This window comes from Nyctibius grandis, chromosome 18 (assembly GCF_013368605.1).
Source record: "Nyctibius grandis isolate bNycGra1 chromosome 18, bNycGra1.pri, whole genome shotgun sequence".
Lineage (NCBI taxonomy): Eukaryota > Metazoa > Chordata > Aves > Nyctibiiformes > Nyctibiidae > Nyctibius > Nyctibius grandis.
The window spans coordinates 10,883,632-10,895,846 of NC_090675.1; the positions used below are offsets into that span (position 1 = coordinate 10,883,632).

At 49.0% G+C, this 12,215-nt stretch overlaps 1 protein-coding gene across 3 annotated transcripts in view; it reads left to right on the top strand.

Annotated features, from left to right (window-relative positions):
* KSR1 (kinase suppressor of ras 1) overlaps positions 1-10,830 on the top strand; it is a 62,799-nt gene extending 51,969 nt beyond the window's left edge. For all 3 annotated transcript variants that reach the window (XM_068415358.1, XM_068415357.1, XM_068415356.1), the window contains 8 exons: positions 256-301; positions 854-1,233; positions 1,954-2,050; positions 2,170-2,303; positions 2,747-2,878; positions 3,164-3,299; positions 3,623-3,756; positions 7,604-10,830. In XM_068415358.1, coding sequence (XP_068271459.1) covers positions 256-301; positions 854-1,233; positions 1,954-2,050; positions 2,170-2,303; positions 2,747-2,878; positions 3,164-3,299; positions 3,623-3,756; positions 7,604-7,682 — 1,138 coding nt within the window. In that variant the 3' untranslated portion in view covers positions 7,683-10,830. The remainder of the gene's footprint in view (positions 1-255; positions 302-853; positions 1,234-1,953; positions 2,051-2,169; positions 2,304-2,746; positions 2,879-3,163; positions 3,300-3,622; positions 3,757-7,603) is intronic.
* The last annotated feature ends 1,385 nt before the right edge of the window (positions 10,831-12,215 follow it).

Sequence of the window (12,215 nt, forward strand, 5' to 3'; positions counted from 1 at the left end):
CCAGATCAATTCCTGCCACTTAATCATTGAAAAGCACTTCAAAGTCTTTGTCCTTCATTTGCTAAAGTAAGCTTAGAAAGTCCTTCTCTGTGAAGTGGGGCAGTAATTGTATTTTCTCTGGCCTGCTCTAAAGCTGTCACGATCTGTTCTCTGTTTGCTGCTTTCCCCTCCGCTAATGGCATGTGGAGCAGCCCACTTCTCTAAGTCGGGTGGGTATGCAAACATTCTCACTGTAAACCTGTCTTCTCTCGTTAGTGCTCACGAAGAGCCGGACACAGATGGAGTTGGATGTGAAGCAGAGGTAGGTTTTCTGGTTTGCCCTTTCGTACGACCAGAAATGCTATGTTGAAAGTGCCATAAAAGAGTTGTGGCCCTGGCATGCCAAGTGCAGACTCGCTGTGGCTGACCACAGTTCCACTGAGCTGTTTGTACTGTAAAGATCTCAAATTTTAGTAATAGCAAAAAACCCCCAAACCCACCCACATTTATCTGAAGAACAAAGAGATTCTTGACCTTCCTTTTAGAGCGGTCTTGTAGTGTTCCCCCCCCGCCCCCGAAGGCCAAATCCTGAGAGATGCTGAGTCCCTACGTGTTAGTGGTGGTTCTAGGAGTTTAGCTCTCTATGGGATAAAGCCTTTCTTGCCCTCACCCGCGTGCACTGACGTGAAGACACGTGTCTTTGTAGCCTTCTGAGATGGCTTTGTCCCGTGAGGTCTGTTTCTAGAGCTACAGTCAAACGCGTACGTCCGCCCCGGTGATGTTCCTCCAAGCAGCCGTTGCTGCTGGCTGCTGTGCTGCCTCTGCCCCCCGGGTGGGACTCTCAGCGTACGTTTCCCTTCTCTTTTGTGAACAGGTGGAAGAACCAGAGAGCAATAAATCAGAGCCTGAAGATGATGAGGATGAGGTGGAGGATTTGCCAAACCGACGGCCACACCTGCAAGGGATGATCTACCGCAAACCCAGCCAGACCAGCGTGTACCTGCAGGAGTGGGACATTCCCTTTGAACAGATCGAACTGGGGGATCCAATTGGCCAGGGACGATGGGGGAAGGTTTACAAGGGCAAATGGCACGGGGAAGTGGCCATCAGGCTCTTGGAGATAGACGGGAACAATCAGGATCATCTCAAGCTCTTTAAAAAGGAGGTGATGAACTACAGACAGACCCGGCATGAGAACGTGGTACTTTTCATGGGAGCATGCATGAACCCTCCTCATTTAGCAATCATTACCAGGTAAGGATTAGCACCTTAGTATTATTTTTTATTTTTATATCTATATATTATATTTATATAATATTTATTTTTTATATATAAAAATAAACTTCTCACTGTAGTCAGGAGGTGGCAGACATAAATGGAGTCTGTGTTGCTCAGGGTTTTGGGTACTAAGAGCATCTCCTTTTAGGGAGCATATATTTTTTGACAATTTTCTTTTTATTTTTGAGTTCTTAAATAATAAAATTCAAAAAGCAGGAGGAAAAAAGTCTGGAAGAGGCTGTTCCTCTGCCACCTACTTCCAGGTGGTTCCATTTCAGCAAAGTAACAACAAACCAATGTGTGAGGCTGATAACGCAACAGTTACCTGTTCCTTTCTGTTCCTCTTAGGGACACTTGCTGATCAGGCAAAAATGTTACTATTTTTCTCCCCTCTTCCCTGTTCACTATTTAGTTGAGATTAGGATCATTTAACCCCTAAATAACAGCTTTTGGGGATGTTCACGTGCAGTTTTGGGATGCTCATAACTACAGCTCTCGTGTACACGTGTATCCCCACACCGATGTAAATCAGCTGGGCCCTCACCGTTCTCCAAAATGGCATTTCTCAGCAGGGAAAGGGGGCTGGGGTTCTGTCAACGTGACAGAAAACCCCAACTGAACATCCACTCTTACATTCTTATTTCCCTCCAGTATTTTAAAGACCTTTTTAAGGATTGTTGTTCCTCTTTCCTGTAGCTTCTGCAAAGGAAGGACACTTCACTCCTTTGTGAGGGACCCCAAGATCTCCCTGGATATTAACAAAACCCGGCAGATCGCACAGGAGATCATTAAGGTAGGGGCACGTTATGCTAACGGAGGCAGCCGCCTCCTGGGCAGGGCTTTTTAATTATTTACATGTCAGAGCCTTGGAAATAATAATAAAAAGTTCACATCTCTGCATATATTTCCCAGGGAATGGGGTACCTTCACGCCAAGGGGATTGTACACAAGGATCTGAAATCCAAGAATGTTTTCTATGACAATGGGAAAGTTGTGATCACTGACTTTGGATTATTTGGAATTTCGGGTGTGGTTCAGGAAGGAAGGTAAGTGCAGGTTTCAATGTTTAGTCCACTTCTAGAACGATAAATAATGATCAAATAGGGAAACATTTTGATGCAGTCCACAGGACAAATGAGGAGTGTCGATTGCTTTAGGACACACAGGTGTGTTTTGGAACACGCACTTCTTCATTTTCTTTTTTTTTAGCAGTTCTTTCTACAGTTCCCGTAGCACATTACTAGCAAGTTATGTATGGAGTACGACTCAGAACACAGAGCAAGGAAAACTTTAAGCCCACGAATGAGCTGGAGAGTCAGGCTAACACATGCGTATTTTTTAATATGGCAAGAAAATGAGAAAGGAAATGTCAGCGAAAACATTTGAGTAAATAAAGCCAAGGCATTAGGTGAAGGGCAGATATGGTCCGTACGCTGCTGCTCGGTGGAGGCAGCAGTGCTTCAGTACCACTTCTTTCTTTTGAACTCAGGAGGGAGAATGAACTGAAGCTGCCTCATGACTGGTTATGCTACCTGGCCCCTGAAATTGTTCGTGAGATGGCCCCTGGGAAAGATGAAGACAAGCTGCCTTTCTCCAAAGCTGCAGATATCTACGCCTTTGGGTAAGAGAGGAACACCCGAGTACCACGGGAGCTTGCTAAGTGAGGTTTGTGACAGACCTGAGCCTTGCAAGTCAGGGGCCCTCTTCTCACAGGCTCGGGGTTCTAGCTAGGACACGTTTTGCTCACCTACTACAAGTCACGGGCAGGAGGTGTGTGGGGTGGGAGGGATTTGCTGCACAGCCTTAACACACCTTCCAGAGCTTATCTGAAGAAATTGGAGCAGTGTCAGAGTTTGGTAACTTTCTCTTAAGGGCAGGCAAAGGCTTGATGTGTCTGATGTTGCAGGACTGTGTGGTATGAGCTCCAAGCAAGAGAGTGGCCTTTCAAGAACCAGCCCGCCGAGGCGCTCATCTGGCAGGTCGGAAGTGGCGAAGGAGTGAAACAAGTCCTTGCAACTGTTAGTCTGGGGAAGGAAGTCAACGTAAGTACCTCAGCTGCGGGAATCCTTCCATGTAGCTATTTACCAGGAAAAGAGAGAGCTGCTTGAAGAGGAGATTTGTTTTACTCATAACTCTAAAGATAAAGGGCAGGAGAGAGAAAAGATTAGAATGGGACACCAGGTTGGACACTCAGCCTCTGCCCGTGACTGTCACACAGAGGTGACAGGATACTGTTTGATTATAAGAATGTCCAAGACCTCTGTTGAACAGTATCTCACAAATCACAGTGCTCAGACAGTTGCTCGGTCTGCACAGTTGACCTGTGAACTCAGTGGAGATAATGAGCCACAAACATCCTTTGCAGGAAATTCTCTCGGCGTGCTGGTCATTCGATCTCAGCGAGAGGCCCAGCTTCACTGTCCTCATGGATATGCTTGAAAAACTGCCAAAACTGAATCGTCGGCTCTCCCACCCAGGGCATTTCTGGAAGTCTGCTGAGTGAGTATTTGCTGCTAAGAACATTTATGCTGCTCAGAATTCGCTAACTGATCATTTCTGTGCTTTATTTTGCCTTCCTGGGGGCTGTCAGACCTCTGATGGGAGGGGAACAGTGCGCTGTTCTGCTTTCCTGGCTACTAGGAAATGATGCAATGAAGCTTGCAGCTTCAGACAGTTATTTCCTACTTTAACGTACTCCCCTCCCTCCTTCAGTAGATAACCCACCCAGCATTATGTTTGGTTTCGTAGCCTATCTACCACCAGTACTGGAAAGGGCCCACACCGACCCCAGAGGGGTTAGGGTTTTCCCTGTAATGGCTGGTACGGACTGAGGAAGGGAAGGGCCAAAGAATGTGCCACCATTTCCCTTTGAAACTTCACATTTTGGAAGAGTCCTCAGTTTGTAGCCTTCCTCAAGGAGCATATGGGAAAAAAATCCAGCCCCCTCCTCCTCCTCTTTACGGCAGAGTGCCCAGTTTGCACAGGCAGACAGAGAAATGCAGCATCAGTCCTGACTCAGAATAACTGACTGCTGGGGAAAACCCAAAGCAGGTGGAGATCGTGTGTCAAGTGATTTAGAAACCCTGAAGTTCAGTAAACTGACAGCTAGGACCGAGGGGCAATGTTTGGGCTGAATCTCTAAGTTGAAACTATGTCGGGATCTGGACCAAGGAGAGAAATCCTGAGAAGTCAGCGCACGTCCTTGTCGGATCGTGCTACTTGCAGAGTCAGTTTCTGTGTTGCAGGTGGGGAAGAAAGGTCTCTCTTCTCCTTTTTTTAACCTACCCCCTTCTTTCCCATAACCCTTCACGATCTTCCTGCAACACCTCATCATAACTAACCAAACGCTTCCGTCCGCTCGTCTGGCGGCTCTCGGGGCATTCTGGGCTTTGGGGAATTTCGCCATTTGTCTTTTGTGCCAGTTCCCTGATGTTTGTCCTGAATCCCTGAGACATGACAATGTCTGACAACTCCAAAACACGGAATGCTGCTCCGAGGCTGCGGCCTCATCTTTACACAAAGGGACACTTGTCAGCAGAGACCGAACGCTTCCTGCCCACGCGCTGCCCAGCAGAACTGGCTGGGTTTGTCCTCGCACTAGACAGGTGTACCTGCGTGTCACAGCACAGGGCTGAGAGAGCCCGGGGGCAAGGGGTCCTTCTGCACCTGGAACCCTCCCTGCTCCAGCAGAGCTGTCACAGCTACACTGCAGTCCTTGGGGTTTCAGTTGTCTAGATTTTTTAAAATAAAAATGTAAAGAGAAACCAACAAAACCTGAGCTAAGAAATGGACTTGTATGTAATTGCTGCCGCTTACCTGTCCCTCAGTCATTTGAGAGAAACAATTATTTTTCCTCTTCTGGCTAAAGCATACCGAGCCCTATTGCCAGGCACAGCTTGCGCTGGCCTGATCCATACCCAGCTACCCTGAGTAGGTGCTTTCCCCTTATCCATTCCTTCAAGTCATCCAGCTGCACTTGTGCCATTTCCTCCTAGTTTTTTTTAAACTAATTCCTTGCCTCAAAGGAAGCTCATTTTATTTAAGTCATGTTGCGAAGACAATTCTTTCGCCAGATTTGCACGATACAGCAGCATCCCTTGGTAATATTTTTTCCCTTCTACAGAAGCACACTGTACTCCAACACTGCTTCTGTGTGTCAACACTTTCATGCCCTCAGTTCTCTGCACAGTAAGATCATCAGCTCTGATCCGACACCCTGTCCCTGCTGAACCAGCCACCCAGCGCAGGCTGAGCCCAGGCTGTCCACACGTTCCATGCACACAAGCACACCCTCGCCTTGTCCTCTAACGTCACATCGGAAACGAACTTGAAGCGATGCCTCCCATTCGGGCAGGCAGTTCATGAGAACGCTCAACTCCAGAGCACTCTGCCAAGTGATGATTTAGGGTTAGTGCTTCCAGAGGGAGTTATTCCTGAACAGCTGGTGGAGCGGCAGAACAATGTCTATGGAGTAGCTACCCTCATTATTTTTCCCTGGGTAGACAGACCAACACCCCCCCACAAGTGGTTTGTGCCAATTTGCATACATTAATACTCTGCTCAAAGCATTTAATAGGGGAGAAGTACTTTAAGTGTCAGTATTAATTATCAGCATTGGCAGCTGAATTAGTGCTCGTTGACACGACCGCGCAGGCAGCTCGGTTGCTGTACGTTCAGGGCCCCTCGGAGGCTCGCTGTAGCCGTGCCAGCCAGAGACCCCCTCCGCCTCGAGACCCCCTCACGACACATTCACACCCCTCTGACGAATCCTTTGAGAAACACTTCACTAACCCCGTGCTTTACTCTGGCGTGAGCTTTATAATATGTAGTTCTCAAGAGCTTGCTTTAAATAACTGAAAACTAACTCTCATGGTGTCTTTTTCCCTTCCCTCCCGTATTTCTCTGTAGGTTGTAGCTACTGGTGCAATAACGGGCTCCACCTTGCATGCTTCCATGTGTTGTATCCTAACCGGCAACTTGGACAATCACCTTCCATTTAAAAAAGCAAAAAACAAACCACGAAATTAACCCACGGACATAATCAACACTTTATCCGAGTTCTCCTTTTCTGCCTTTTCCGCTTGGTGTGGGCTGTTAGCTTGAATAACAACTCCTGTCTGCAAGAAGTTCCTGTCTAACACCGCGGCCACCTTTCACTCCTGAAGCATTTCAGCAGCTGTACCTTCCTCCTGGGAAGGGCCTAGTGGTCTGCTCTCTACCTGACCGGGTGCGAGCGCAGCCAGCGCGGGGGTCCTGCCCAGCGGGGCGGGGTTTGTCAGGGGCTGGATGGATCTGATGCAATTCTTGGGTGGGAAGAAGGATGGTCCTCGCTCTGCTCGGAGCACACTGCAGCCCTGAGCCTGCCGGGGACCAGGCCACCAGTGGTGTCCAGAACTGGCCCACGTGGGCCGGCTGGGATCAGCTACAATGCTGCGTAAAAGAGGAGGAGAGCAAGAACCCCCTTCAGCTCCTCCTCCCCTTGCAAATCTAGGGCTTGGAATTTTGAGATTTGCTTCTGTTTACATCCCCTGTTCAGCAAAGCGTCTGACTTGACCTTAGGGGCTTTGCAGAACTGTAGGTAACACAGCAAATACGTGCCTTTGGAGAAAAGGTCTTTTTTCATTCTTTACTGATTCATGATTTTGAAAAAAAATACCTTGTTTTGGAGGGGAGAGGATAGGGACAGAGGAGAACATGCACCAAGAACCAGGGAGGTTTCTACTGTCTTCAGTGAGGACAAATACACCCACATATTCATTCTGTCTCCTGCAAGAGCTCGTGTACTCAGGCTCTGCCTTGCTGTGACCAGAGTGCGCGTGTAGGGAGGCCTTTTGAAGGGAAAATGTTTCTAGCCACTCTAACAGCTAAAGGGTGAGAGAAAAAACATCTTTATGCACTTGCTACAGTCTGTACAGAGGAGCAAATGGGTTCGGTTTGGTGTTCTGTTTTTTAACTGACTGAGGTACTTTGTCAAAACACCCCTTTCTCTTAAAAAGAAAAGTCTGTAGGTCATTTTTTCCTTCCTTCTACTTCAAGGAAACCAAGTGCCCATTGAAAACAAGTGTGGGGCTTCTACCCACCTTAGGCACTGAGGAAAACCTCCTGCTTCTCCAATTTGAGGCAAATCAGATTTGTGCTCTGTGTTTCCATCGATGAGGTTGGCATGAATAAGTTCATGTGTTTGCTGCTTAGTTACTTAAGCCTCTTTTCTGGGTGATCTGAAGTTGTATGAGATCAGAATCCAACCCCTTTTAGTTCCTTTTAGAGGACTGTAGCTTTGTAAGAGAAATTAAAAGTAAGTAACTCTCTCCCCCCTCCCTTCTCCTCTCCTCCCCGCCCTCTGCAGCATTAACAGTAGCAAAGTTGTCCTGCGTTTTGAGAGATTTGGCTTGGGAATCCTGGAGCCGAGTAAGCAAAAGATATAGTGGTGTGTAGTTGTCCTGTGGTAATGGTGTCTGCCTGCTCACACAAAGCGTCCCCAACCGTCACTGACTCTGCCGAGCTACGGAGCTGGTGCCGCCGCAGCCGAACGCCGCGCGACCATCGCTCGCTCCCCAGGCCTGCGGCGTCTGCGAGGTCTGACTCTGCCCGAGCACCAGCGGTTATTTAAAGAATGTTTACATGATACTTTTGTGTGAACTATATTTTTTTAAACATAATAAACAGTGAATCAAGTTTAACTACAGCCATTCTCAAATAGCACTGAAAGAAAGAAGAACTGTTTCTAGTTCCTTCTTGTGTCTGTGGTAAAGAGGAGCCATCTTCTGCCTTCACAGCATCTGCTTTCCCTAAGAGAAGGGGCCGGGGCTGTTCAGAACAGCAGTGTGCCTAGTGCGAGGGCTTGGAGTTCCAGATTGCATTCTGCTTTCCTCAAGGTAAAAATCCAGCTATTGCATTGTCATTTGCCCAGACCAGCCACTGAGCTCCGAGGTTTGGTTTGACAGGGTCAGGCCCAGCTCTGGGTCCGTGACCCCAGGTACACCGGTACAAATGTGCTGCTCCCAGGACAGTTTCTGATCACACAGGCTGTGTCTCAGCTGAAGGCTTGAGCCCTCTCCTACACAGAACTCACGACAAAAGCTGCCTGTTCTCATACAGGCCCGGAGGAAGCCTAAGACTTGCTGGACTTTAAAAAAATAAACCCACGACTCGTAGCTCTGTGCACAGGGGCCAAATTCTTCTCTTGAAGTTTTAGGCGCAACACGTTCTAGTCCCCTAAACCAGCAGCGTTTCTGGAAGTGCAGCACTGACCACCCACGTGTGACTCTTGCTGCCCCAGTCACCATTTCATTTGCAGAATAAGTGACACAACACAGCGTTACAGCTCCTAGAGCTGGTCACATTTAACTTTGCAAGCTGTTTGAAAAATTTAGGACTAAAGCAATTGTTTTGGGGAACACGTAAGAACAACAGAGATCATAGATGTTGCAACCAGGAAGGTTACAGCTGAGCCAAGAGGACCTGACTCAGCACAACAGCTCAGACTGGTTTCAAAGGTTAATTTTAAGACCCAAACCCCCTCACGCCCTCTCCAACGTGCAATTTGCAGGTTATAAAGGGTACATCTGATTACCACATTTAAGGTAATCACCATCCCACATGCAAGCAGCATTAGCAAAGGCTCCCTCGTGCTTCCCGTTCCTATTCCTCTGCCCTCCCCTGCCAGCCGGGCAGGGGCAGAACCCTCCTACAGGGAACATTCAGATCCTTTCTGTCCTTCTAGTACTTCGTTTTGTTGAGGTAGTTCATTAGGGCCCCCTGGAAGTCACCACATGTCATCTCTCCAACAGCACTAGTACATCACACACCTCCCTCTGCACCTTTCACCGTCATCACAAGGGTTTGGTAGGGGGATCCCGGGGAGGGGAGCTCTGCAGGCCTCCGCAGGCAGGTGAGGAGCCAGGCGTGGTGTGGCTGCTCTGGGGGGCTGGCTTCTGCAGAAAATTAAGTGGCAAAAACCTTCCTGAGTTCTGTTGAGCAGAGAGCTTCGCTCCGCTGTGGGCAAGTCAGTTATATACAAATGTTTTGATAGACTTTTTAAATGTGTCTCAGATACAAAAGAACAAATCAGTGTGGTGGTAGCCAGGCGTGGCACTGCGGTACTCCTCTGACCTCCTTCCTCTCCCCCACCTCTACCCAGCGAATAAACCCCCTCCCACTACACTGTGTATTTAACCCGCACCACTTGGTTCTCTTGAAGACTTGCTCCTGGGTGTTCTCAATAATTTTGTGTGTCAGGAGTTGTAAGCAGAAGCTGTTTACCCAGCAGGTGCTGCTTAAATAACAGCAGCACAACACAACCTAAAGCAGGGAGAAACGTGCTTCGGTAACGTTACAAACCCTGAGCCAAAACCCTCCGCAGGCCTCACTGCGCCTCTTGCCTTGGAGAAGGGCAGGAGCTGCTGGGTGCAGCTCTGAGCAGCCCGTCCTGACAGCTGGGACACCCAGAGCTGCTTGGGGTGGAACCAGTCACTCAGCTCACAAACAGACAGCGCTCCCTTGCCTCCTCACCAGCAGTAACGCTGCTGGGCAGATGTGCAAGAACTACGCTGAGAAAGCAATATATTCTCTTTTTTTTTTCCTACAACGACTGGCCAGGAGAAGGACAGCCAGCACAGGGTGACCAGACAGATTAAAACAAATCAATTAAAAAAACAACAAAAAACTACCATCACTACCATTTATCCTTCCTACGAGTGCCCTCGGGTGTAACTCAGACGCTGCGTGGAGGCTCGCTCCAGACAGAGCTGCGGTGCCTCCTGCTCTCGGCAGCTCCGCTCCCCAAACCCCGCAGGTCCCTCCGTGCTGCCCTTTGTGCTGCACGCCCCTGGGAGACTCGGCCCAGCTGGGCACTGCCCTGGGGTGCCCCCAGGAATGGTGCCCTGCTGCCCCTGGCTGGGGGGCAGGAGGGGCTCACAAACCTGCCTTTAATCATGAGATTTGGGATTTTAATTCACCCTGACCTTGGTTTTGTGTTTAACACCCATAAATGGCTCTTGACAGCAAACCCAGCCTCCTGCACCCAGCACATCAGAGGGCAGAGACTCATTGCTGGCTCTGGGATAATTTTGTTTTCATCAGCTGGTGTCAGCCCCGTGGGAGCGGCCGACAGCAGCGGGGTTGTCCAGCTGCGGGGGGAGCGGAGCATGCTCGGCCCTCAGCGTGCTGGGGTTGGGCTGTTGTGGGGTCTCACGTAGGTCCCCGGGCGGGCGCGAGGCGCAGCGGCCTCACGAGGGGTCAAGGCGAAGCTGGGCCGTACGATGCTGCTACGGAAGCCCCGCGTCGGTCGTGAATGTAAATGGAGTCTGTAATATGGTGAACACGGACACGTTTTCTTTTCAAATGTGATGTAAACTATGTACAGTAAAGAATTTTTTTTTATATTTTCTATCAACTGAGTGTCTTCCAGAATTGCTATTAAATTAATTAAAAATTGTTAGTATTAACAACAGTTTCTGTATTAAGTTTATGCAACCAGCAAAGAAAAGAAAGAGCGCACTCTGCTAATGAACCTCTGGATATGTAGGAACCTTTTCAGTGAATAAATCTTTGCTCTGGATAAAGCAAGTGTTACACAGTTGTGGTTTGGCCTTTTTCCCGTTAAAACACGAGCAGATTCCCACAGTGACCCACTAACACGTCGCACCGCGTGGGACACCGGGGCTGAGGCAGATCCAAGGCAATACAGTCACATTGAAAGGCCTCCAGGCACAGGCCAGCCGGCAGCTGTCTCCTCAGCTCGGGCCAGGGCTGCAGCCCCCGCTGCCCACTTTCCTTTGCTGTAACTCGGATTCTCACAACAAACCGCGTCACCAAGAGGGCAGCAGGAGGGGGGAGCCCTGGGCCACCTCGGGAGCCCCCGCACAAGCCATTCCCTGGGCTTTGGTTGCCTCCTCGTGGCTCCTGCCGTTAATGGCAGCTCGCCCTCCCTGCTGCCCCCCCAGCGCCAACGTACGAGGCCAGTTTAAGAGACGCTGAGTCCATCTGCTGTTATCAAAGGAAGTTTCCCCTCCTAGACACGACGGGTCAGGTTATCTCACGGTTTAGGAACTCCATCTTTTTATTTTCCTGAAGAAGCACCAGGCGATGCTGAGAAGCTGCCTCCCACCCACGTGCTGCTCCAGGCCGTCCCTCGCACCCCGACCACCGCTCCCCTCCTCGCTCCCCACCCGCACCTGCAGCCTGGCTGGTCCCCCCGGGTCAGCCCTATCTGCACATGACCCTGACCTGGCCACTGTGACCAGTGGCTTTGCTCTGCTCAGTGGACGTGACATCGCAGCACTAATTAACCCCCGGAACGTCACGCTGCTGCCAAACAGCTCCGTGCTGAGCACAACGGCAGCATTGTACCGTCCTGCAGGGAACAGGCCCAGGCATTATGAAAGCACAATTTTACATTTCATCCACCTCATCTACATCTTTTATATGCAAACAATAAAAAGCTTAAGATAAGTTGAGCTTTGTTGTCTTTCATAAGGAATAAGAAATAATGAATTTAATTCTCAATTAAACTTGAAGGACAAAGGTATTTAATTTAAAACCAAAACAAACCAAACCAAACCCATCCTCCAGCATAAAGGTTACATTCCCCAGCTGTGAACTGGAACAGTTGGTATTTGCCCGGCCATAGTTACAGCCCAGCAATTACAACCTGGCTGCCTGAAGCACCACGAGCTTCTCACCCACCTGAAGCAAAGCACCTCTCCTCCTGCAGAGCCCCAGCTAACCTGGCACAAAGGCAGGTTTAATCATATTCTTAGATTTTTAAAAGCCTTTTTACAATATTTCTCTTTTATTGATAAATAGTCCAAAAACGTTTTCTCTGAAATACAACAAAAGCTTCCCCCCACCTTCTTTTTTTCTGATGCAACCAGTACTCACATCTCAATGGAAACAAATTCAAGCACAGAGACCATTTGTAGCTCCAGACAGCTGCAGCGTAACACTCAACTGCATTT